Source organism: Plectropomus leopardus, chromosome 7 (assembly GCF_008729295.1).
Source record: "Plectropomus leopardus isolate mb chromosome 7, YSFRI_Pleo_2.0, whole genome shotgun sequence".
Classification (NCBI taxonomy): domain Eukaryota; kingdom Metazoa; phylum Chordata; class Actinopteri; order Perciformes; family Serranidae; genus Plectropomus; species Plectropomus leopardus.
The window spans coordinates 25936473-25958976 of record NC_056469.1 but is presented as its reverse complement, the minus strand read 5'-3'; the positions used below and the strand labels follow the sequence as shown (position 1 = coordinate 25958976).

Here is a 22504-nt window from a genome sequence, read left to right as displayed (position 1 = left end):
AAATCGTTTGGGTTTGCAGCATTTTAATGTTGTAGCAGGTTGAGGCGATGCTATTTTTAACAAATTTATAGACTGTTGAATGAACTGATCTATAAAAATGCATCATATGCATCAATTCATATATTTGTGTGTAAAATTTTAATCTGCAAAGTATAAATCAGTAAAATGTTGGAAAGAATACAATACTTGCCTCTAAAATGCAGTAGCCTATTTTAAGATAGAAACACTCAGTAAGACAAAAACAGAGTTTTTTCTTTTTGAATTTAACCACATTTTCCTGTATTTCAAGATAACAAGAAAATATATCAAAATTACAAAAGCAAACTTACCTGGTTAATTGGAATATGTCATGTGATTGAACCAAAATATGTATAAATGAAATATTGTTAACAGCTTTAAATGACAATTTTCCCCAAAAAATGTAAAAAAAAAAAAAAATTAAAAAAAACAACTTGCATTTTCTTTAATTTTACAAAAAAAGTTACTTGTTACAGCAAAATATTAGTGTGTATTACCATGTAGTCATTATGCATCTCTCTGCGTTTTTGTGTCTCTTTGTAGTTGCTTTGTGTTTGTTTGTAATTGTTTTAGTCTTTTGTTGTCTGTGGTTGTTTTCACCCTTTTCTGGTTGTTTTGTGTGTCTTTATAATTGTTTTGTGTCTGTTTATGGTCATATTAAGTCTTCGTTATCATTTTGTACCTCTTTGTAAAATGCTTTGCGTCCCTTTGTGTCTCTTTGCAGCTGTTTTGTATCTCTTTGTTTGTGTCTCTGTGATCTTTTTATCTCTCTGTAGCAATTTCGTGTCTCTGTGTTGTTGTTATGTGTCTCTTTGTGACTATTTTGCATTTCTTGGTGTTTGATTTGTCTCTTGTGGTTGCTTTGTTTCTCTTTGGAGCTGTTCTTTGTCTCTTTGTAGTTGTTTGTGTCTCTTTGGAGTGATTTTATGTTTCTTTGTGGTCATTTTGAGGATCTTTCTGGTCTGTGTATGTCTCTCTGAGTGACATTTTGCAGGTGAAGGCGAGAGGGACCCTGACACTTTGGACCCCTGGGCATGTGCTTGGTTAACCCATACAGTAATCCATGACATACACCTAAAATAGCAAGAAAATATATGACCAAAGAAAGAAATATTCTGCATATGCTGCAAAAAACTTGACTGTTATCTGAGACAGATAAATTTGATCAGATTTGGACTTTTTGCTTTACAGCTAAATTTGTATTCAAAAAAAAAAAAAAGTGCATTTCATGTTATAAAAAAACGGATACTGTGAGAGGCACCTGAGCAAATGTGGCTACTTTCAGTGGCTGAATTTTGACTATGCAGCTTTCTTTGTCATCAATTCTCATCAGGTGACACATTACTAATTTGACAGGCTGTTTACAAAAAAACTGTAATTTGTAGTCTTTTTTAAATTAACTCTTATTATCTATCCGCTCTGATAGGAAAATGCTAATTTATTATTCCATTAGTAGCATTCAAAGAGTTGAGTTTCAGGTAAGTTTGGACTTTTCCCAATACTGTAAAATCTGACAAGTTAATGTTACTGAAAATAATCTTGCTGGTTGCCTTGAAAAATGAAAAGAAATATAAGTGTTAATTTATGTTAACTTTAAACTTTAGCTGTATTCGCATAATTTTGTGAAGTTGTTGCACCTTAAAAATGACAAGTGAAATTACCTTGTTCTTTTTAAGTGTTAGCAACTTCAGTAATCAAATAGTCTGACTTACCTTGATCATGACAGAGGATTTTGCCAACGACAAAGTAAAGAGATCTGCAAGTTCTGTTTATTTTTTAAGAAAATAAGAGTGTAATTGACTAGTTTGCAACCAGAAGAATATAGATATATAGCATTGTAAACTTGGTTTACTTAAGGTGGTAAAAGTAAGATTGATTTAATTGTCATTTTTAAGTTCCAACAGCTACACAAAATTATGTACATATAACTACATGTTAAGTAAACTTAAAAATTAGATATAAAGTAAATTAAGACCAATTTACTTATATTTTCTAAGGCAATAGGTTTCCTTGATTATGTAAAAAATCAACAAGTCAGATTTTACAGTGTAATCATTTTTATTAACTTATTCTTCCTTCCTTCAGTTTTTCTGTAACTCACCCTTCTGAAATGGGATTGCTCTTTCTCCGGGGTTTAAATAAAGTTTCGTCATCACTCTTCTATCACGCGCTCCCTCGCTCGCTGCGTTGAAGAGAGAGAGAGAGGAGATGACGCGCAACCTGTACCTGCGAGGGATGCGTGCGTCTTTGCGCCGGCCGGGCATGCGGCCTTGGGGGACGTATGATGGGGATGCGGATGCCATGGCAACAGGCCGATTAGATCCAGACCTTTATATGCACATTTATTTATTTAATATGTCATTTGCATGCTACGCGCGCCTCTGTGGACGTGCCAGCGCGACCTCTGAGTGTTGAGTCAGAGTGAGAAGTGGATTTCAGCTTCAGTGTATCGACTCTGAGGAAGCAGCCACCTTAAACGCTCAACAAGTTGTTTTTTTTTTTTTAGTTTTTTTTTTTAAAGGTGGCTTTTGAATTCAGCAGAGCGCAGTGTTTTACCTTGGAGCTGCTTCTTTTATTAAAAGATACGTTTTTTGTGTCCTCGGTGCCATAAAGGAGGAAAGGACAGCGTGTAGTCTGGACACAATGTCATTGAAAGTCGGCAGAAGTGGGAATTAATGGAAGCAGCTCCTGATGAGCGAAAACAAGATTTCGGGTGTCAGACTCTGAACACCTGACCAGGTTAATTCCGGCATCAGTTTTGCAGAATTGCGCTGTTGTAGAGCCGGCTGTCTCTCCTCTGAGCGCTTCTGTCGGGCAGACAACATTTCGGCGCGCCTTCCATCATGATGAGTGTTTTTCCGCTCGGATGCTGAACATGACAACGTGGAGCGGATTCCGGGAAATCATGGGCTAGATTTGGGGTCATTTGACTCGGTTCCGCCGTCTTGTACGTTCCTGTCGGTGCGTTGTGTTTTTTTTTTCCACTGTGTGCGTGCTTCTGGTGTTAGAATGAATCAGTGCGCCTTGGAGTATGAGCGCCTATAATGTGCGTCCCTTATGTCCATTAACAACCCATGACAGAGGATCAAGTGTCCTTGTCATCCAGCCGCGGATGAATGTTCTCCAGCTTGCTCAAATCATTTCTTACATAATGCTATATGTAGAAAACAGCCAAATTGGGGTGAGCAGCCCGGTCATATAGGCGGACAGGACAGCGACGGCCAATGAGCGGCGAGCTCCGTTATCTACAAAAGACCGGGAATCCGGTGCCAATATGACCGGCGTCGGAGCGTTGAGGACGGCTGTGGAGAGGAGAGGGAGGGCCTCGGGGGGAGAGAAACGTTTCAAGGACAAGAAAGGAGGAATGGCACAGAAACATCTGTGAGGACAAAAGAGGAAAAAGTGAAGCTGCTGGCGTCACACTGGCAGGGTGAGGGATTGAACGTGTGGATGGGGCTGTTTCCAAGGGCACTGAGGTAAGCATGGCCACATCGGCGGAGAGAGGGCGGAGGTGTGAGCTGCCGGCTCCAGGAGAATGACTGGAGACTCTGAGGCCACTTTTCTGTAGCGTCTTCTGTTTAACATTCAGATTGACATTGACTTTCTAACCTTTAAAGAGGTCGAGTACATTGAGTAGTTTTTGAGGGTTACAGGTTATATTCCACCTCCTCCTCCCTGAGTTGGGATGGATGGGGTGGCTGGAGGTGTGGGCACCCCCAGCAGCGCCGGGGGGTCTGGGGGTGACAGCCTCCCCAGGCGTAACGGGGACTCTAAGCGGCGCAGCAAGGGCAGCCTGCCCTCTCCGGGCTACAGGCTGTCCCAGGCCTCACTGGAAGGGGAGAGGGGCTCCTTCGGGGCGGACAGCACCTCCTCAGGTGGACGCGGCCGTCGCCTCTCCATAATGAGCTCCTCCACACGGGACGGCCTCCCTTTCCGCACAGCAGGCACCCCAACCACCCCGGTGCCCCTGCCGCCCCCACCATCCTCCTCTGCCACAGCCCATCCACCTCCTCCACGCTCTGTGGGCTTCGCCTCAACCCGCGCCGCCCTGCCCTCCACCTCCTCCACTGGCACCGGAGTCATGGTGGTGGCCACCGGCCCGGAGACCACCACCACCACGGCGTGCAACACCACCGCAGCAGGGACCCCCGAGCTCATGGGCCAGTCCGGACTGGGTGGATTCGGCATGGGGCTGGACGGGGAGGACTACAGCACCTCCAACCAGAGCACCTTCATCCAGAGACAGTTTGGGGCCATGCTGCAGCCCGGGGTCAACAAGTTCAGTCTGCGCATGTTTGGGTCCCACAAAGCGGTGGCGCTGGAGCAGGAGAGACTGAAATCTGCGGGGTCGTGGATCATACACCCATACAGTGACTTCAGGTATGAACGCGCGCACGCACGCACGCACACACACGTCACACTGATACTGATGCTGGTTTATAAAATAAATGCCACTTGTGGGCCATAAAGTTCCTTTGGTTGAAATTTGGATCAAAGCAAGTTGAAAGTGTGCTCACTTTGCAGAGCTCACTTGAAGCATAATAATAGACACTTAAGTAGAGAGGGGAACAGAGAAACATACAGCAGCCTCTTCAGTTTTTAACTGGAGGAAATGGAGAGGAGGAAAACTGGGAGGACAGAGACATGCAGGAAGTTATACGTATAGACATATAGAAGTGTATAGGAAATTAGGGATTTAAGGAGAGGAAAAAGATGCAACAGGAGAGTTTTTGGAGGAAACATGGTGACAGACCAGAGAACCAACAATATATCATGATACTATGATACAATATTACTGCCATTTAAACGTTTTGTGATATGATGGCTATTGTTGTTTTTTTGTGATTTATTACATTTTTAAACTGCAAATCATGTCCCCAAAGGAAAACTTTGTCAACATCTGTTTTTTTCCATAAGATATGCCACTAAATCCTACACACTGCTCCCTGAAGTCAAGATACAACAATACTGCCATTTTTATAGCAATATGCCAGGTATTGTGGTAATATATATATTGTCACAGTGTGATTTATAACCTTTTTTTTAACAGCAAATTATGGTCCTAATGGTAAACTTTGTCAACATCTGATTTATCTAATAAGATATACCACTAAATCACACTGCTCCTTTAAGACAAGATACAGTATTATTGCGATTTTTATTGCGATATGCTAAGTATTGCAATAACTTATATTGTCATATATTGTTATTTATTACATTTTTGTATGTAAAATGATGTCCCCAATGGAAAACTTGAAGATCTGTTTCATATAAGATATGCCACTAAACCCTACCCACTGCTCCTTTAACTCAAAGTACAATATTATTGCGATTTCTTTTAGACGACAGATATTTCAATATATTATGATTTATTACCTTTATTTAAACTGTAAATTATGTCCCCAATGAAAAACTTTGTCAGCATCTATTTAATCTAATAAGATGACATCACTTACGTTATTTTAATTGCAGCAAAATGTATATAGTGGAATAACAAAGCAATTTATTTTATTATTATAGTAGACTACCAAAAGTTAAATTTGTATTTATTAATAATCTATTCAATAAATAAAAACCCATACTTGTCATCCATACATTATTGCCACACAAAATATTGCAATACTATAGTATTCAAATTTTTCCCCTATCCCCAGAAGATAGCCATGAAATTATCATTTTCATAACACTTTACAAAAGCTACCACTGTTGAGAGTGATATGGCATATGAGACGCTTTACATTCTAATTTTCCACCTTTTAATACATCTGCAAGCAATTTAATAGAAAACATGGGTGGTACCAAACTCAGCAGTCGAGCAGCAGCTTCCACACGGACAAATGCAGAACTGCAGTACACTGTAATACTACAACCAACAGTAATAATAATGGAAATCTCTTACATTTATCTTTGACCTTTGCATTTGCTAGTTATTTTGGATGGTAGTACATGGTTGCCTATTGTACTAAAGCCATTTTTAAAATATATATATATATATTTTTAGCAATACATGGGGGGACATTGTGAGTATATTTGCATTTTGGAGGTTATCCCCCCTCAGTATATATGATAATTATTCTCTTGTTGTTTGAGGAAAGGAAAAAGATGCAAGGGGAGAATTGCTGGAGAAAGCATGATATAAAGAGGGTGTGTGAAAGGTTAAAATAGAGACTGAAAAAAAGGTGGGGTGAGTAGAGTCCTTGGAGGCGTGATGAAGGCAGGGAGTGGTGTTTGTGGAAAGGGTAGTGTGCAGGTGACAAGGCCTCTGGTGTAGACACCATGCAGCAGTGGCAGCTCTCCATCTGTAAACTAGTGAGAGAATAAATACCCTACACTGTTGCCTGTTGTTTCCAGAAGAAAACGGTTTCACAGTTAGAGGGAGATAAAGGTGACAAGATGCAAATTAGGAGAACAAATTTAGCCAAATGTGTGTTGGCTGATCAGGGGGAGCAATGAGAGATATGCCTTCCATGTCAATTAGGTGAAAGTACGTTTTCATGTGAACAGTGGTTGAACCCAGAACAGCATGCCCTGCTGGTGACTCCATGCGTGGATTTTTCTACTAGAACAATTAGCACGAGAATCAATAACGCCTGAGGGGGAAATGACAATTGAGGCTGGTAATTTGTTGGTTTCCTTGAGTTGAAATCTCCTTGTGAAGATAAAGACGAAGTTGGTGGTTATGAATGCCCATAGGACATACTCAGCAAACAACGTAGGTATTTAATTTCTGAACAGGAATGGGGGAAGTGAATGCTTATTAAATCCTACCCACCCCACCCCCTTTTTTCAATTTTATAAAAAAAAGACTGATGTGTTGAGCATCCTGGTCATTGGCTGTTGCATAAATACACTCCTAATAATGTGCAGGTGAGCAGAGGGAGAGACAACATTCATAATCTCCAGACAGGCTGCAGCAACAATGGACGACTTGATCCTCAAGGCTCCTGGCCCACTTTTGTCTCATCAGCCACACACACACACACACACACACACACACACACACACACACACAAAGAAGTCGTTTTGTATTGTCTGTCAATTTGATGATCACTCACAAGTGCTTATGAGTCTGCTCACAGGAGATACAGTGAACGAGGTCAGTGAGGAGCTCAGGGGGAAGGAAGGATGAGGGGGTGTGGATGGATGGATAGATGGAAGGGGAAGGATGGATGGATGGATGGATGGATGGATGCCCCTCCTGCACTTATTGATATTCATTCAAGATATCTAAAGATGTAAATGGTCCTAATTAGCCCGTCGGAGAATCACAATTGAATTTCGCTCAATTATGCATGACTTCCTAAATTATGCAAGTTGAGTATGCATTATGCATAATTCACTCATCTAACTTTTCAGTTAAGTACCTGTACTCTGGAGCGAGGTCTGAAGAGGAACTTTGTGAGGCTGGAGCGAGCCAGAAGGAAAGACTGATTACTCCTTTATTGAGTTTTCGTCCTGCTATCGACCTTGAGCAAAAGAGACTGTGTGTTTTTGTGCACTATTTGTGTATGTGTGTGTGTGCTGATAAGCTCTCACACCCTTCACCTCATTAAGAAAATATGTGTTGTTGCTCCAGCACCTAAAGAATACCTAACGAGAGGCAGAATAAGAAAATTCGGAGCATGGAAAGTGAGGAGAGAGGTGAAAACAGGAATGGCTGTGGTTGTTTTGAGACAGGCTTGGTGGCATTACATATATAGTAACATGAAGTTATTGTGTACCAGCCGGTCGCTGTTGTGCTTGTCTGTCCGTACGTCTGGCAGGATGATGGGTGGAAACTTGCTCAGAACTGACATCTGGCCAGCCGCAAGCAGGGAACCAATCAGAGGCAGCTCTGGAGACACTTGGCCTCAATTACAGTAGAATTAGTGTTTGGTTTGACAACAGCTGAGCAGGTAGATGCAGGTCAGTTTCCTCCAGCACCTGTTCATGTTCAAGATGGAATACTGATGAGGCTGCGGAGAACGGATTTGATTGCATTTGCAATTCCTATCTGTGTGTGTGAGATTGTGTGTGTGTGCATGTGTGTGTGTGCAGTTCACAAGTGCACAATAACACGCAATGCACGAGCCAGTGTTGCATCACTCCGCCGCCTTGACAGGTATTTAGCCAACATAACAAAGCGTCACATCATTGTCGGCTTGGATCTGACATCTTGTTTCGTCTGTTTGGTTGTTTTCATTTGTTTGGTCTCACATCACAGTGACAACAAAGGCTGATTAGTGTGCAGCGACATGTACAGTGACGTTTATTACGTTACCCAGCAAACTAAAACATTGTTGCTGCATGTCGCTGAGGTTAGATTAACCCTCATTTAAATAATAGGTAATCATCTGCGTATGTGTGTAGACGGGTAGAGAGAAAAACATAAAGCTGTAATTACCAAGAGGATAATCGAGGGCAGTGGTGGCAAGTAGGAAGAGGAGCAGTACAACAATTGCAAAAACACTCCATTTATAAGTAAAATTGATTTATTTTAGTCTGTTTTGTTGAAATAATTAATTATGTTGAAAGGTTGGTTACTATAGTAGTCAAATAGATGTAGTAGGGTAAAAAGGTACTTTAATATGGGCGCCCCATGTACAAAGGCTATGTCCCTGCTGCATGTTCCCTTCTCTCTTCCCCTTTCAGGCTGAAACTGTCCTATCAGATAAAGGCAAATAATAATATTCTTTTAGAAAAATTACTATATTTCCCTCTGAAAAGAGGCAGGGAAGAATTATAAAGCAGCATAAACTAAGTAAAGTACAATGACCTCAGCTTTACCTAAGTAGAGCACTTGATTAAATGTACTTAGTTACTTTTACTTAAAAGCTGCCACAAACTGTTTAAATTATCCATTAGTCTAAAACGTCCACCGTCTAAGTTGACATATTCAAATTGTTTTGTCTGAGCAGAAGTACAAATCTCAAAGATACATAATAATAATGACTTTATCAGGGATGCAGAAAAAGGTCCATAGCATACTACATAAAAACAGACAATAGATACAATAAATACCTTTTAAAAAATAAATAAATAAAATCAGGAAATATACAACACCACATTTTTCAAGTCCATATAAAAATGACAAAATTCAAGCAACTGCACACACACAGAAACTGGAGTGCCTGTGGCTCCACAGTCTGGATGAAAATCTAACTGAGCTCATCTCAGGGTCATTTGAGTCTAAAAAATACAATTTTCAGAGACAGAAAGCCTGCACATGTATTGATAAGATTTTGTATTAAGGCAGAGCAAGTAGCCATACCAACGTCAACAAACATTTGGCCGGCAAAACACCATCGTGGAAGATCAGCCTCGTGCCATCATTATAGTCCACATTAAGTCTCTGCATGTTCCTTCTTTTACAGATATGATTATGTAAATAGTCAATAGTTAATTCTGTGTTGATTAATTGCGTGATAGACTAAAAGCATTTCAGCTTTAGTTCAAAACAGTAAAAGCAAAGTCTCCTCATCCTTATAGATAATATTTTGCCTCTGGAGAAGCTCTGCAGGGTCATGTCCTCCATCAGGACATTAAGTACCACTGCAAGTTACTGGATAACTGATAATATCTTGTGTATGAGTAGCAGTGACAGACATAAACAATCAGTGTAGCGTGATGTGATTTGCAGAAATGTTTTCTATAATCAGAGCTAACAAAGCGTGTCCTCAAGGTTAGGAATAAATCTGCAGCCCCGTCACAACAGCAGCTACAGACCGCCGTGTCTCTGTTGCTGTAAATAATCCCTGTATTTATTGCCCGTGATTATGAAGTGATACATCTGTCAGTATAAGTGACAAAGTCAGGGGGAAGAGTGTGTGTGTGTGTAGCAGAGTGATGACTCATACTTAATCTTCATCAGTCTAGCGGCAGCGTCACACACCATGAGGTTGTGTTACTAAATTAGAGCTCAATAGCAATCGACCACAAAGCTGGAGTGTACTTTTCACAGACAGAGAGCGAGTGTGTGCAGGAAGAGAGAGGAGGCAAGAGGAAGGAAGTCATTGATACGGGTTAAGGTGATGGATGAAGGGATTAGGAGGAGGAAAAAGACAGAAATATGACAGCCATCATCTCCAGATGATTGGATCGCCTCTTCTGTCATACCTTAATCACTCGCAGCATTTTTATAACGGAGGCAACGTCATCCAGTAAAACCCTCCAGCATGAAATACAGATAGATGAAGCGTCCCAAGGTTACTGAACATTTGCCCCTCTTTGTCCCCTCTGTCTGTCTCTTTTTCTCAATTCAGCTCAATGCTGCTCTGCTTTATTGGTGAAAGAGATAAAGGATGCACTTTATGCTAGAAAAGCTTTTGCAAAGGATGAAACTGTCTTAATGTGCCAGTGCTGCACATTAAAGAGGGCAGTAGGAAGAATTTGCACTTCTTAGTGCCTTGGATGATCCCTGAGTTTTTATACTCACCGTCTACTTCAGGAGCATGTAACAAAGGGGAGACTATATATAGGAAAAATTTAACATAAGAATGTATATATAAGGAAATGGGATGTAAAAAGATTAACTAGGAAAAAATATAGTGCTGGTGGAAAGGCAAGAGAAAGACTATCAGGTCTAAAATGTGTTTGCACACCCGAGTGTAACTGAATTGTATTTTAAAGAGGCTTTAATTGGACTTTACTCAGCCATTTAAAACAGAGATATAGTGTCTTGTATGGCTCGTTTTAAAGTCCTATAAAATAACTGATTATGCCTCTAAACAAACTGGAGGTGTGGAGTTTAAAAGATGAGGGCAGAGAGGTCCTAATGAAAGATGGTATCCAGATGCATTAGAGTGCCTTTGTGCCTTCGGAGCTTGACCCACACTGCACTCAAAAAGTCCGGATAAATCCGCCTCTGCTGCTTCAATATTGACTTTTCTTTATTGCATCTGTTGGTCTTTATCAAACAAGGTTTACAGACTTGAATGTAGAGGGACATTCATGATAAAGCTTAAGTTTAAATTGAATACTAGAGGCCATCTTGTGGTGGGATCACACCAGCCATGACTGAAAATGAATGTCTTAGCTCGGGACCACACCCATCTTTGAAATCAGACTTCAATTTCATCTCAACTAGACATCTGTGAAGGTTTGTGACTCAAGCTTGCACTATTGTGATGCCATCACAGTGACAAAATCTGTCCACAGACAGACATAAAAAACAAAATACTCAAAACAGAATCAGTGGTAGCTCCTGCAACAATAATGGCTCGTTCATGCTGAACATTACAACCCGAGACAGAGACTGACAGAGACTTCTGTCTGTACTCTCCGTTCAATACATCCATATTTGTGCACATTTGCTAAAAGCTTACTGATATGGACAAAACAGAACCACCCAAGATCATGGAGGCAGTGTAGCGAGATACGACTGTAGGAGATGATGAAGAAAATGTAGGTACTGGCACAGAATATATATATATATATATATATATATATATATATATATATATGCTATTCTATTCTCTATCCACATGTTGGGATGTATTGAATGGCCTCCCAGACTACTACAACACTGCCTCCATTTATGACTCTGCTCCCTCTAGTGCCATATTTTATCTCTGCCATCATAAAGGCAGCAATGTGAGTGAGTCATGTAACTTTAATCATTTAAGTAAACCAGAATCATTTCAGGTGAGAAACGGTGGGGAATGTGACAATCACACAAACATAACATCAACTGATGATTTTGCCGCAGCATTATATTACATTATATTGGTTACTGTCTCAGATAATGCATCACTTTGACTCAACCAGACACGGACATCCTCTGGTGAGTCTGTGGGCTCTGGTTTATTGTGTTGGCTAATGTAAATTTCCAAAATCATTTTGCACCAAGATATGTGTGACATTCAAATTTTCAATGTCACTGCCAATTAAACCTCACACATAGACATGAAAATATTTTTCTAACATGTAATACTTTTTTGTTTTCCAAAATCTTTCTGGAGCTGTTTCACCACCACCCACCATTTATTGAAAGTTTTCCAGCTCCTTCATTTCCTTTGTGCATTGAATTGTGGGAGACTTGTAATTTTGTCACTTTTTCAGTGTGAACACAAGAAACATAATAAAAGAAAATGTCAGGGGAAAACAGATATCTAAGACTTATAATACTGTCTCTCTCTGTGTCTAGATTCTACTGGGACCTGTTGATGTTAATGTTGATGATGGGGAACTTAATCATCCTGCCAGTGGGCATCACTTTCTTCAGAGAGGAGAACACTCCCTCGTGGATTATCTTCAACGTGGTCTCTGACACGCTCTTCATGGTCGACTTGGTTCTCAACTTCAGGACCGGCATCATCAAGGAAGACAACACTGAGATATTGCTGGACCCCAGGTATGTAGAAACATTTGTGGGGACATTGATTGTGCGTGTTTGGTTGAGAATATCAGTTCAGCAACTCTGTCCCCATAAATTTAAATGTGCTCTTTTGGCCATCTGCTGGTTTTATGCTAAAAAAAAAAAAAAATGCGCAAGACGTGAAAAGGTGACGAGGAGCCGGTGGCAGAGCTTTGTTCATGTTCCAGTTGTGTTCCTGTTGAATATTGATGAGAGTCGCTTCACGCCAGCCAAATTTTGGAATCACTTCCACAAGGCTCGACTGCCAAATTACAAATGTCACTGCTCCTCCATCCTGCTTTAACTCAGGGCGATACGCCAGAAGTACCTGAAGAGCTGGTTCCTCGTGGACTTTGTGTCGTCCATCCCGGTGGATTATATCTTCCTGATGGTGGACAGTCTCGACTCTGAGGTCTACAGGACAGCCAGGGCGCTGCGCATCGTCCGCTTCACCAAAATCCTGAGTCTGCTTCGACTGCTCCGCCTGTCAAGACTCATCCGCTACATCCACCAGTGGGAGGAGGTGAGAAACACAGGCTGGAAACAGAAAGCACAGTAGAAGGGGGTGAGATATTTCTGTGAAAGAGGTAGTTTAAAACTTTTTTAATATTTAAGATATGACCAAGCAGCAACCGCCAGGGCTAAAAAATGAAGCCAAAGTGCCAAAAACTGTAGCTCCTGAAAGGGTCACTTGAGGCTGGCTCCAAAAAACAGTAACTCTCCACAGACCCTCATGTTAAAATGCCCAAATTTACAGCAGTAATAAACATGTTTACAGCCTGGTACTAAAAACATTTGTTTTTTCTTGAGCTATTTTTTTCATATCTCACCCAATTCAATTTTTATTTAAGCCTAAGGTTATGTAAAATTAAGGGTGTGGCCGCTTTGAGTGACAGGTCGGTGTCCTCTGTCCGTTGACAAATAGCTATCATGGCTACAATGTAACGTAACCCCTCACTTACAAAGCACAGGCGTCGTTGTTTCTGTTTCAGTGTGTTCTCAGTTCATAAAGGTAAATTGTAATATTTTGGTCGCCTAAAAGTCTTTTCAGCATTTGGTTGCACTAAAATACCCTCCAAGAAGTTATATATACAGTTATTTTATGAAGCACATTTTGTTTTAATGGATTTAAGCCTGATTTTTTGCTTGTGAAAATTAGCATTAGTTCCAAAAATAGTCTTTTTCAGCATTTGGTTGTATTGAAAGACCCACTCAGGAGTCAGATATTCATTTGTTCTGGTAAGTACCGTTAGTTTTAATCTCCTTAGACCTGAGCCTTTGTTTGATATGCATTTTTAATTTCTTCTAGCTATTTGGATTAGTAGAGTCTGATAAGTATAAAAACCTAAGAATTGTCTTTGAACATTAAGTAGGCTTTTTTTTAAATTATGTCCTTGTATGGGGATAATGGATTTACTTTTAATCTTCACAAGTGTGTAATATCACACAAAACTGGTCATTTTAATGCCTGAGCATGGCTGTGCAAAAACAAGATTGCAAACAAAGAGACATTTGTTCAGTGTTTTGTAGCTATAAAAGTTGTCACTGTTCAAGTCTAAAATTGTAAAGATTTCAAGCCTAATCATGGCTATGCTGAAGCAAAATTACCATTATTGTAACATATCTAATACCCTTTTGTTTTTTTTGTTTTTTTTGTAACTGTATGATTTTTTTCCCCATTCTCCAAGCTAGGAATTTCCTTTTTGTCTGAACAAATGTGTCACGCCTAATTGGTCTGAGTGCACGTTCTATAATACAATAATCACGCCCCAATGTCCTCAAACCTTAAGATAATTAAGTCCCAATGTCCTCAAACCTTTTAATCAATAGTGTCTTAGCTTGTTACTTTTGCTAAAATTTGTATGTCATATTAAACTACACATGGTATTTATTTATTGCATCATACATAAAGTTTATATAGACTATGCAATTTAATCAAGTTTTGTCCTTGTCCGTTTTTGTGTTCGGACAGAATAAACTCAATCAAGTATAAGGTGCAGCAAGCCCAAAAGTAATGTCCTCATATGAGGATGCAGGTTTACAGGAAGTTTGGTTTTAGACCTGTTTTTGCTGGCAAAAATTTGCATCGGCGTTAGTATTATACAGTCAACCCTAGCTGTAAGTGCACCATGCTAATAAAAATACAGTAAGGTGGTAGGGTTATCTCCACTCTGGTGCCCAAATATGGTCAACTGTGGCTCTGAGAAAGTAAGATGATGACAGCCAAAATGCCAAACTCTAAGCTTTATAGCAGGAGTCCACGGACCAGTGGGTGACATCCCAGTAACTGTGACCTTGATTGTATTCAGTCTATGGTTATGACTCAGCACCAGCCTTTAACTTGCCAAATATCATGTTTTGGGGGGTTTAATCAAACCCACTTTTGAAGATTGTGCCAATAGAGGAAAGGCCTCATTAAAATGCATTTTTAAAAAGTTTGAAATAAAATCCATATGGAAAACAAGAAACCTCACCTGCTCTCTCCACACTTTCCTTCACTCTCTCATCCTTATATCCCTCCTCCTGCTCCTCCCCTCTGCTCCTCCTCAGATCTTCCACATGACCTATGACCTTGCCAGTGCCATGGTGAGGATAGTTAACCTGATCGGTATGATGCTGCTGCTGTGCCACTGGGACGGCTGTCTGCAGTTCCTGGTCCCCATGCTGCAGGACTTCCCTCCTGACTGCTGGGTCTCCAAGAACCTGATGGTGGTGAGTCTTTAACCAGCAGGCTGCACATATGTGACTATAATTTTTAATATGTTTCAATTTTATCGTGCAGACAAGAAAAAAAGGACACGATGTTCTGTTGGAGTTGAACGAATCACACAAAGCGCTATCTCTGCTTGTTTGAACAGTGTGCACAATATTTATTTCACATGAATGCAAGTCACAGATTTAGACGGGCTCTGCTTCTGGTTATCAGTGTGTGTGCAGAGTGAGGGTGTTTATCAGATTTGACATTGTTTGCTCCTTATCTGTGTTAATTGGCTCATGCAGCAACATGTCCAGTTGGAATTAGACTGACTATCATCATCGTCATCACCAAAATAAAAAAGGTTTTCCAATTAAAAAATCTCAGCAGAGATCAGGTGGAAGTGTGAACGCACGCAAACAGTCAAAGGTCTGGGGGGACCTGCTGGAGATTTCGTCCCCGTGCATGCATGCATATGGACATGGACGCCCATGAATGCACACAGATACACAGCTGTATGAATAGCTGACTCATGTCTCAGCGGTTGCCTGGGTGACTGTTGCTAAGCAGGCTGATGCTGGGATTTTCCCCAGAGAAAGTCCCCTCATCCGTTAGACCATTAACATCTTAGTATAATTGGACTTAAAACAGAAGGGCACACACACACGCACACACACACACACACACACAGAGGCTGCTCTTTTTTATTTATAGTCTTCACTTATTTATTTAATAATGCAGGACAACTGGCTTCTTATCGTCTGTGTGGTTTTAAACACTCTGCAGTCGCTCTGTTGTGACGCAAAGTGGGTTTTGACAGTTAAATTGCTTTGCTGTTACATGTTATGATCTCAGCTGTATTTTCTGAAGTGGTGTGGCTGAGTGCCTCTGAGGGGGGAAAAGCTCCTGGACTAAAATAAGAACAGTTCGATATTGCAGCGTCTTGTTAATTAACACTTGAAACTTGTTTTTACTCCTCCTGTCACCCTCTCTGTCCTCCTCCCACTCACAGAATGACACATGGGGCGTGCAGTACTCTTATGCTCTCTTCAAAGCCATGAGCCACATGTTGTGTATCGGGTACGGCGCCCAGGCTCCAGAAGGGATGACGGATGTGTGGCTCACCATGCTCAGCATGATCGTAGGTGCCACCTGCTACGCCATGTTCATCGGCCATGCCACCGCCCTCATCCAGTCGCTGGACTCCTCACGACGACAGTACCAGGAAAAGGTGAAACATGACTCTCATTCATCCTTACTGTCCAGCTGTCTCACTATACTGTCTGTAGTTTGGCCATTAAACTGCATTCAGTTGGTTCATGGGTACAGTCTTTATTATCAATAAAGCTTTGGGCTGTTTTTTCTATTACTCAGTTGATCTTTTATAAAAAGTCAATAAAAAATTGCCCATCACAGCTTCCCAGAGCCAAAGCTTACACATGCTCAATTTCCAATTATATAAAACAGAGAATCTTTACTTGTGCAAAGCTGCAATCAGTGAAGGTTTGGCATTTTTTGCTTGATAAATTATTTAAATGATAATCATAGTTGCTGAATAATTTTCTGTCAAGAGATCTCAGGGGTGCACTGGTAGCTCATCTGGTAGAGCATGTAACCTTTGTAGGCTGAGGCCTAAGCAGCAGTCAGAGTTCAAGTCCAACATGTGGCCCTTTGCCGCATGTCATCCCTTTTCTCTCCCCCCTTTCATACCTGTCTGATATATATACTGTATATATAAGTGAATAAATAAACAAAGACAATTCTTTTATTTTCCAACTTGGGGCTCAGGACCTACAAAAGTATTTGCAAGACTGATGGGATAGGACTCAAACATATTTCTTTTGCTTCTGACATATTTGATGGATTTTTATTCTTTCAGGTAATAATAAGATGATAAAACTCCTCACAACTTGGCTGTGTCCAGAATCACTCCCTGTTTACTGTGTAGTCCATTTGTTGTCTTCAGTTTTATTTCACTGTCCAAAAAGTGTAAAATATACAATTGTTTTCTCAAAATTTCCCCATTATTGAACAAAAAAAAATTTACTTTTTGCTGACATATCCACAATGCATTGCATTGCATTCCATTTTATGGACGCAAAAGTTAAAGATGTTGACATAAGCATCCCAAATGCCAATTTACAGCTAACTGCTGAATACACCATTGAGCCCTAGACGTGTGCCAAAACAGTGAACTAATCGATGTTCTTAGGCTCTTTTGTTTTAAAGTGAATGTGTTTGTTTGCAGATCCCTGACCTCTGCATGTTTGTGTTTGTGTGTTATTGCAGTACAAGCAGGTGGAGCAGTACATGTCGTTCCATAAGCTTCCTGCAGATGTTCGGCAAAAGATCCACGAGTACTATGAGCACCGCTTCCAGGGCAAAATGTTTGATGAGGAGAACATCCTGGGAGAACTCAGCGAGCCACTTAAAGAGGTAATAAATTTGCAAACACCCGCACATCTACACCACAAGTGCTCTGTCCTCTGGCAAATCTCTCTTCCTTCCCCTCTCTTTTATCTCCTCTTCCTCTTTGTCCAGGAGATCGTCAGCTTTAACTGCCGCAGCCTGGTGGCTAACATGCCACTATTCGCCAACGCTGATCCCAACTTTGTGACTGCCGTGCTGACCAAGCTCCGTTTTGAAGTGTTTCAGCCCTCAGACTTTATCATCCGTGAGGGCACGGTTGGACGAAAGATGTACTTCATCCAGCATGGGCGAGTCAGTGTGCTGACCCGCGGCAACAAGGAAACCAAACTGAGCGATGGGTCGTACTTTGGAGGTGAGAACATGCAGAATTAGGTAGGTAAAGAGAAAGAAGGTGCTTCAAGTTGAAGGTGATTGGGGTTTGTGTTTAAGCACGATATACAAAGGTTCATTTATCTCAATGCCTGTTCTCTTTCACAGAGATCTGTTTGTTAACTCGTGGACGGCGGACAGCCAGCGTCCGTGCCGATACATATTGTCGCCTGTACTCTCTCAGTGTGGACAGCTTTAACGAGGTGCTGGAGGAACACCCGATGATGCGACGTGCCTTCGAAACTGTCGCCGTTGACCGACTGGACCGTATCGGTAAAGCGTGGATTTCTGATTGGCTCATCATTTTTCTCACCATCTGAAATGTGAACGACTTGACATTTTCCATTTAGCTCTATAATTCTGCAACGACCTTGCCCAACGTTATAATAATCCGTCCAATTCTGCTAAATTTCTCAGGCGCTTTGTCCTTAGCTGAGAGGTCAGAACTCATTGAAAAATAAAATGATTAATACAATAAAGAAAGAGTAATATTCTCAGTGAAGAACAGAACAACCTTGAGGCTAAAACCTCAGATATTTGCTATGTGTTGAGTAAACAACCTCTACAAAGTTTTCACTGTTTTTCTGGAACTTGAAGCCTGGAGCAATATTGTTTTTTTCTGCTTTCAGACCCCCCCCCCCCTTTTTTTTTTAACCCTTTTAAACCTGAATTTAAGCGTTCTTGTGGTGTGTTCAGACACCCTTTACAAGCTATTTGACCCTGAGCAAATTGGTCTGATTTCTTCTGAAAATATTGGAGTAAAAAGGCAATGACCAAGAAATGTCTCAGAAACTGCAAGAAATGTATAAAATATGACAAGAAATGTACTTAAAACTTTGTTTTAAAAAAGAGGGGAGGATTATTGGAAAATGATTCAAAAATAGGGGAAATGTCCCATAAAGATATTTATAAATACAGTAATGTAAAATGTAAAATCATGTTACATAAACAAATATCATAAAATACATACATATATTTTTTTCAGGCTTTTTACATCATTTTTTGTGCTTATTTTCAGGTAATTCTCTCTTACTTTTATACAAATTTTTGGGCCATGTCTTGTTAAGTTTCTCCCTGCCTTCTCCCCATGTTTTTGAAAGAAATCAAACCAATTTTTAAAGCTTTGACCCAGAGCAAATTGATGCAATTTCTTTAAAAAATGGGGGAAAACGACAATGAGCAACTTGGTCAGAAATGTTCCATACATTGCAAGCAATTAATAGATTCAGAATTTTTTTAAAAAGCTAGGGAAAATTGTTTAGGAAAAAAAAACAAAGCTAGAGAAACACTATATTTATAATTATCATAATTACATATTTAAAATGATGTTGCATATTTTTTATAAAATTTCAAACACCTTTTTCAAGTCTTTGATTGTTTATCCTTTGTTTTGTTTTTTAATGTTTTTTAAAAAAAATTTAAACTAATTTTTCAGGTAATCTTCCTGTGCTCTTCACTAATTTATTGCTACTTTTTTGAGTCATTTCCTTCAATCTTTCAATTGTCTCATGTTCAAAGGGCATTTCTCTTTCTCCTCCACAGGCAGGAAGAACTCAATGCTCCTGCGGAAGTCCTCCCAGGGTGGTTCTCTGGGGGGCAGTATGGGTCGTGGCGGAGGTCGGGGTGGGGGTCCAGGAGCAGGAGGCCTTGCAGCAGGCGGTCTTGGTTCCTGTGACAGCATGCTGGTGCAACAAATTGTCAAACACGACAGCATGCCGGCCATGCAGGATGCCATTGCGGCCGCTGCTGCAGGCAGAAGCGGAGTCATGGGAGGGAGTGGCACAGTGTCTCCTCGGCCACGCCCGGTCATCTGGGCGCCGCTGGTTCATGCCCCTCTGCAGACTGCTGCTGCCACCAGTAATGTAGCCATCGCCCTCATGCACCAGCAGCAGCAACAGCAACAGCAGCTGCAGCAGCTGCAGCAGCAGCATGCGCTCGGAGGAGCTTTCTTCCTGCCTTCTCCTCTTATCTCTCCATCTCCATCCTCCTCTTTCCCTCTGTCTCCTCCTCGTCCTCCTGTGTTACAGCCCCTCCGCCCCTCTGTGAGCTCTCTCATTGGGATGATGACGATGGGAGGGATGGGAGGATTAGGAGGGATGGGAGGGATGGGAGGGATGGGTGGTTTGTCCCCAAGAGGGTTTCCTGCCTCTCCCTCAACCATGGGCCCCCTTGGTGGGCTGACATCACCCCCTATCGCTAAAACTCCACCAGCCTCCTCTGTCCCGACTTCAGTCCAACAAGGCAGAACTCTTCATTACGGCCTCCGCCTTCAGACTGACCACCCTCAAGTGATTGCTGCATCACAAGGAACCCCAACAGGTGCAGCCCAAGCAACTCCGCCCATCCACAAGATACCTGCCACCAACCCCCCTGCTGCATCTGCTGCCCCCTCAGATGGTAACATGTCTGTAACAAGCCAGCAGGGAGCAAAAGAAGCTCTGTTACGTCACGGGGGAAACAGCTCTCAGGGTCTGCCAGCGCTGGGCAGACTCACCCAGGAGGCCAGGCTGCTGTCGGCCTCGCAGCCCACTCTGCCTCACCGCTCCTGGGCTGGAGTGCAGCCTCACCCACCTCTCCACAGGAAAGCTTCTGGGGGTAATTTGCTGGCGGCTCCTTTCCTGGCAGGGCAGTTGGCCAGGGGAGGAAGCACGGGCGTGTTGACCTCAAATGCTCCGGTGCAGCTGGTGACAAATATACCGTTTAATGCACAAACACAAGCTGCAGTTCCCATTCAGCCTGCGTTAGCACAGAATCTGCTCACACAATCTGCCCCTCACTCTGCTGCTGTGCCCGCACCTACAGCTGCATACATGCCTTCTGCAGCTTCCTCCTCCCCTCCAAAGCAGACCCCGCACTCCTCTACTACCCCTTCACCTGCACCCACCCCGTCACCTCCTACACCTATACTCCCCCAGACACCTCGCCCAAAACCAGTCCCAATGACCCCTTCCTCCTCTCCTCCTCCCTGCTCCACCCCTCCTTCAGCTGGAACAAACCCGCTGTCACTCTCATCAACTCCTCGCCCCAAACCAATCCCAACACCCTCTCCCCGCTCTTCTTCTCCAACTCCCACTTCCACTCTGCCTCCATCTTCTGTTTCCACCCCTGCTCCACTACCTCAAACTTATGGGCCCAAGTCATCTTTTACCTCCTCCTCTCCGCCTTCATCCTTAATCACCTCCATCCCACCACGTCCCCAAAGCCCCAGAGCCAAGGCATCCAACACGCCTCCTTCTGCTTCTCCGTTGTCCGGCCCCAGTCCCGCCGCAACCCCAATCCCTTCTCCAACTCCCACTACCCGCACACGCACTTCTACCCCTGCCCAAACTCCTACACAAACCATGACACCTGTTACTCCTACCCCCTCTACCAACCCTGTTACACCTGCTCCCTCCCTGGGTAAATCCCAAAGTCCGACCCCATGTCTCCAGCCTTCTGTCTCCACCTCCAGAGGCTCCACCTCGAGCCAGATCCCAAAACAGACCCCAACCCAAACTCCTTCACCAACGCCAGCTAGCACGAGCTCTCCACGTAAAATAACGTTCTCAGTTCATCCTGTAAAGCAAATCTCTCCTGTGCTGACTCCGAGCTCTACATCAGGCTCTGATCATTCCACCAAAACAACCCCATCAACAACCCCATCCTCAACAACTTTATCCTCCACTAAGCCCTCATCTCTTACCACCATCTCTCCCTCCACCACAACTGCCACATCTTCTAGTGCCCAATCTGCCTCTGCTCCCTCCCCAAAACAAATGCCAACTACCACAGCTGCCCCCACCCACTCCTCAAAACTCAATACACCCTCCACTCCTGCACAGACCTCTCAGGCCGCCACCACACCCACCCAGTCGGCACACACAGCCGTCCCTGCCAACACCACCTCCCCTAAAGGTGGGAAAAAAGACCCTCAGCTGTCACTCGCCAGAAAAGACTCAGAGGGACTGAGACACAAACTGCCTGCCAACATGTAAGATCTCGCAGGATGTTGGTGTTGTACTTATTAGCAGAGCCATGGACATAGAGTCCGGATTGGCTCCAGACATCTGATGATGTCATGTGGACAGGTCCATCTTGTTTGCATTCACTCTAGGATGTGATTGTCTTAGAACATCAGGTGTTCGTGTAACTCAAGCCATCGATCGAGGGTGGAGACAGACTTTATGGGTGTGTTTGGTGCAGGCGATGGTCAAGTCTGAAAAACCAACACGTTCTCATCCCAAGTCGTCATATATTGCTGCTTTGCAGTGGACTTCCACGTCTACATATAATGGGTATCCTTCTGCATCTGTTCTTTACATTCTGGGATGCTGCTACTGATGTCAACACAAGCACATGGTGGGATGACACTACATGTGGTTATGTTTAGACAACAAAAGCACATGGCAACCAAAACCAGGATGTCAGCTGGCACGGGTGGTTAGGAATAGGGGAAGGAGGCACATGGTGAGATATAGAAAAAAACCCTGTCACATTCAGACAGGTAGTGGACACCGGACTCCTGCATGAAAGTTTGGATTTGTTGGACCCATTTACCGCCCCTCCTGCCTATATGGACCTTTGTGCTCCTTATAACGTAGTTGCCGGCAGCGTTTCAACCTGACACCATCCTGCTGCGTATCATGTGGATGTGACTTGTTACGTCTGGCCATCTTTTA

At 42.4% G+C, this 22504-nt stretch overlaps 1 protein-coding gene across 1 annotated transcript; it reads left to right on the top strand.

Moving 5' to 3' along the window:
- The first annotated feature begins 2331 nt into the window (after nucleotides 1-2331).
- Nucleotides 2332-22115, top strand: LOC121946195 (potassium/sodium hyperpolarization-activated cyclic nucleotide-gated channel 2-like). The gene is made up of 9 exons (XM_042490671.1): nucleotides 2332-4398; nucleotides 12143-12349; nucleotides 12662-12875; nucleotides 14903-15064; nucleotides 16060-16278; nucleotides 17337-17483; nucleotides 17589-17829; nucleotides 17955-18119; nucleotides 19389-22115. The coding sequence occupies exons 1-9, from the start codon at nucleotides 3704-3706 to the stop codon at nucleotides 21818-21820; spliced, it is 4482 nt and encodes a 1493-aa protein (XP_042346605.1). The 5' UTR covers nucleotides 2332-3703; the 3' UTR covers nucleotides 21821-22115.
- The last annotated feature ends 389 nt before the right edge of the window (nucleotides 22116-22504 follow it).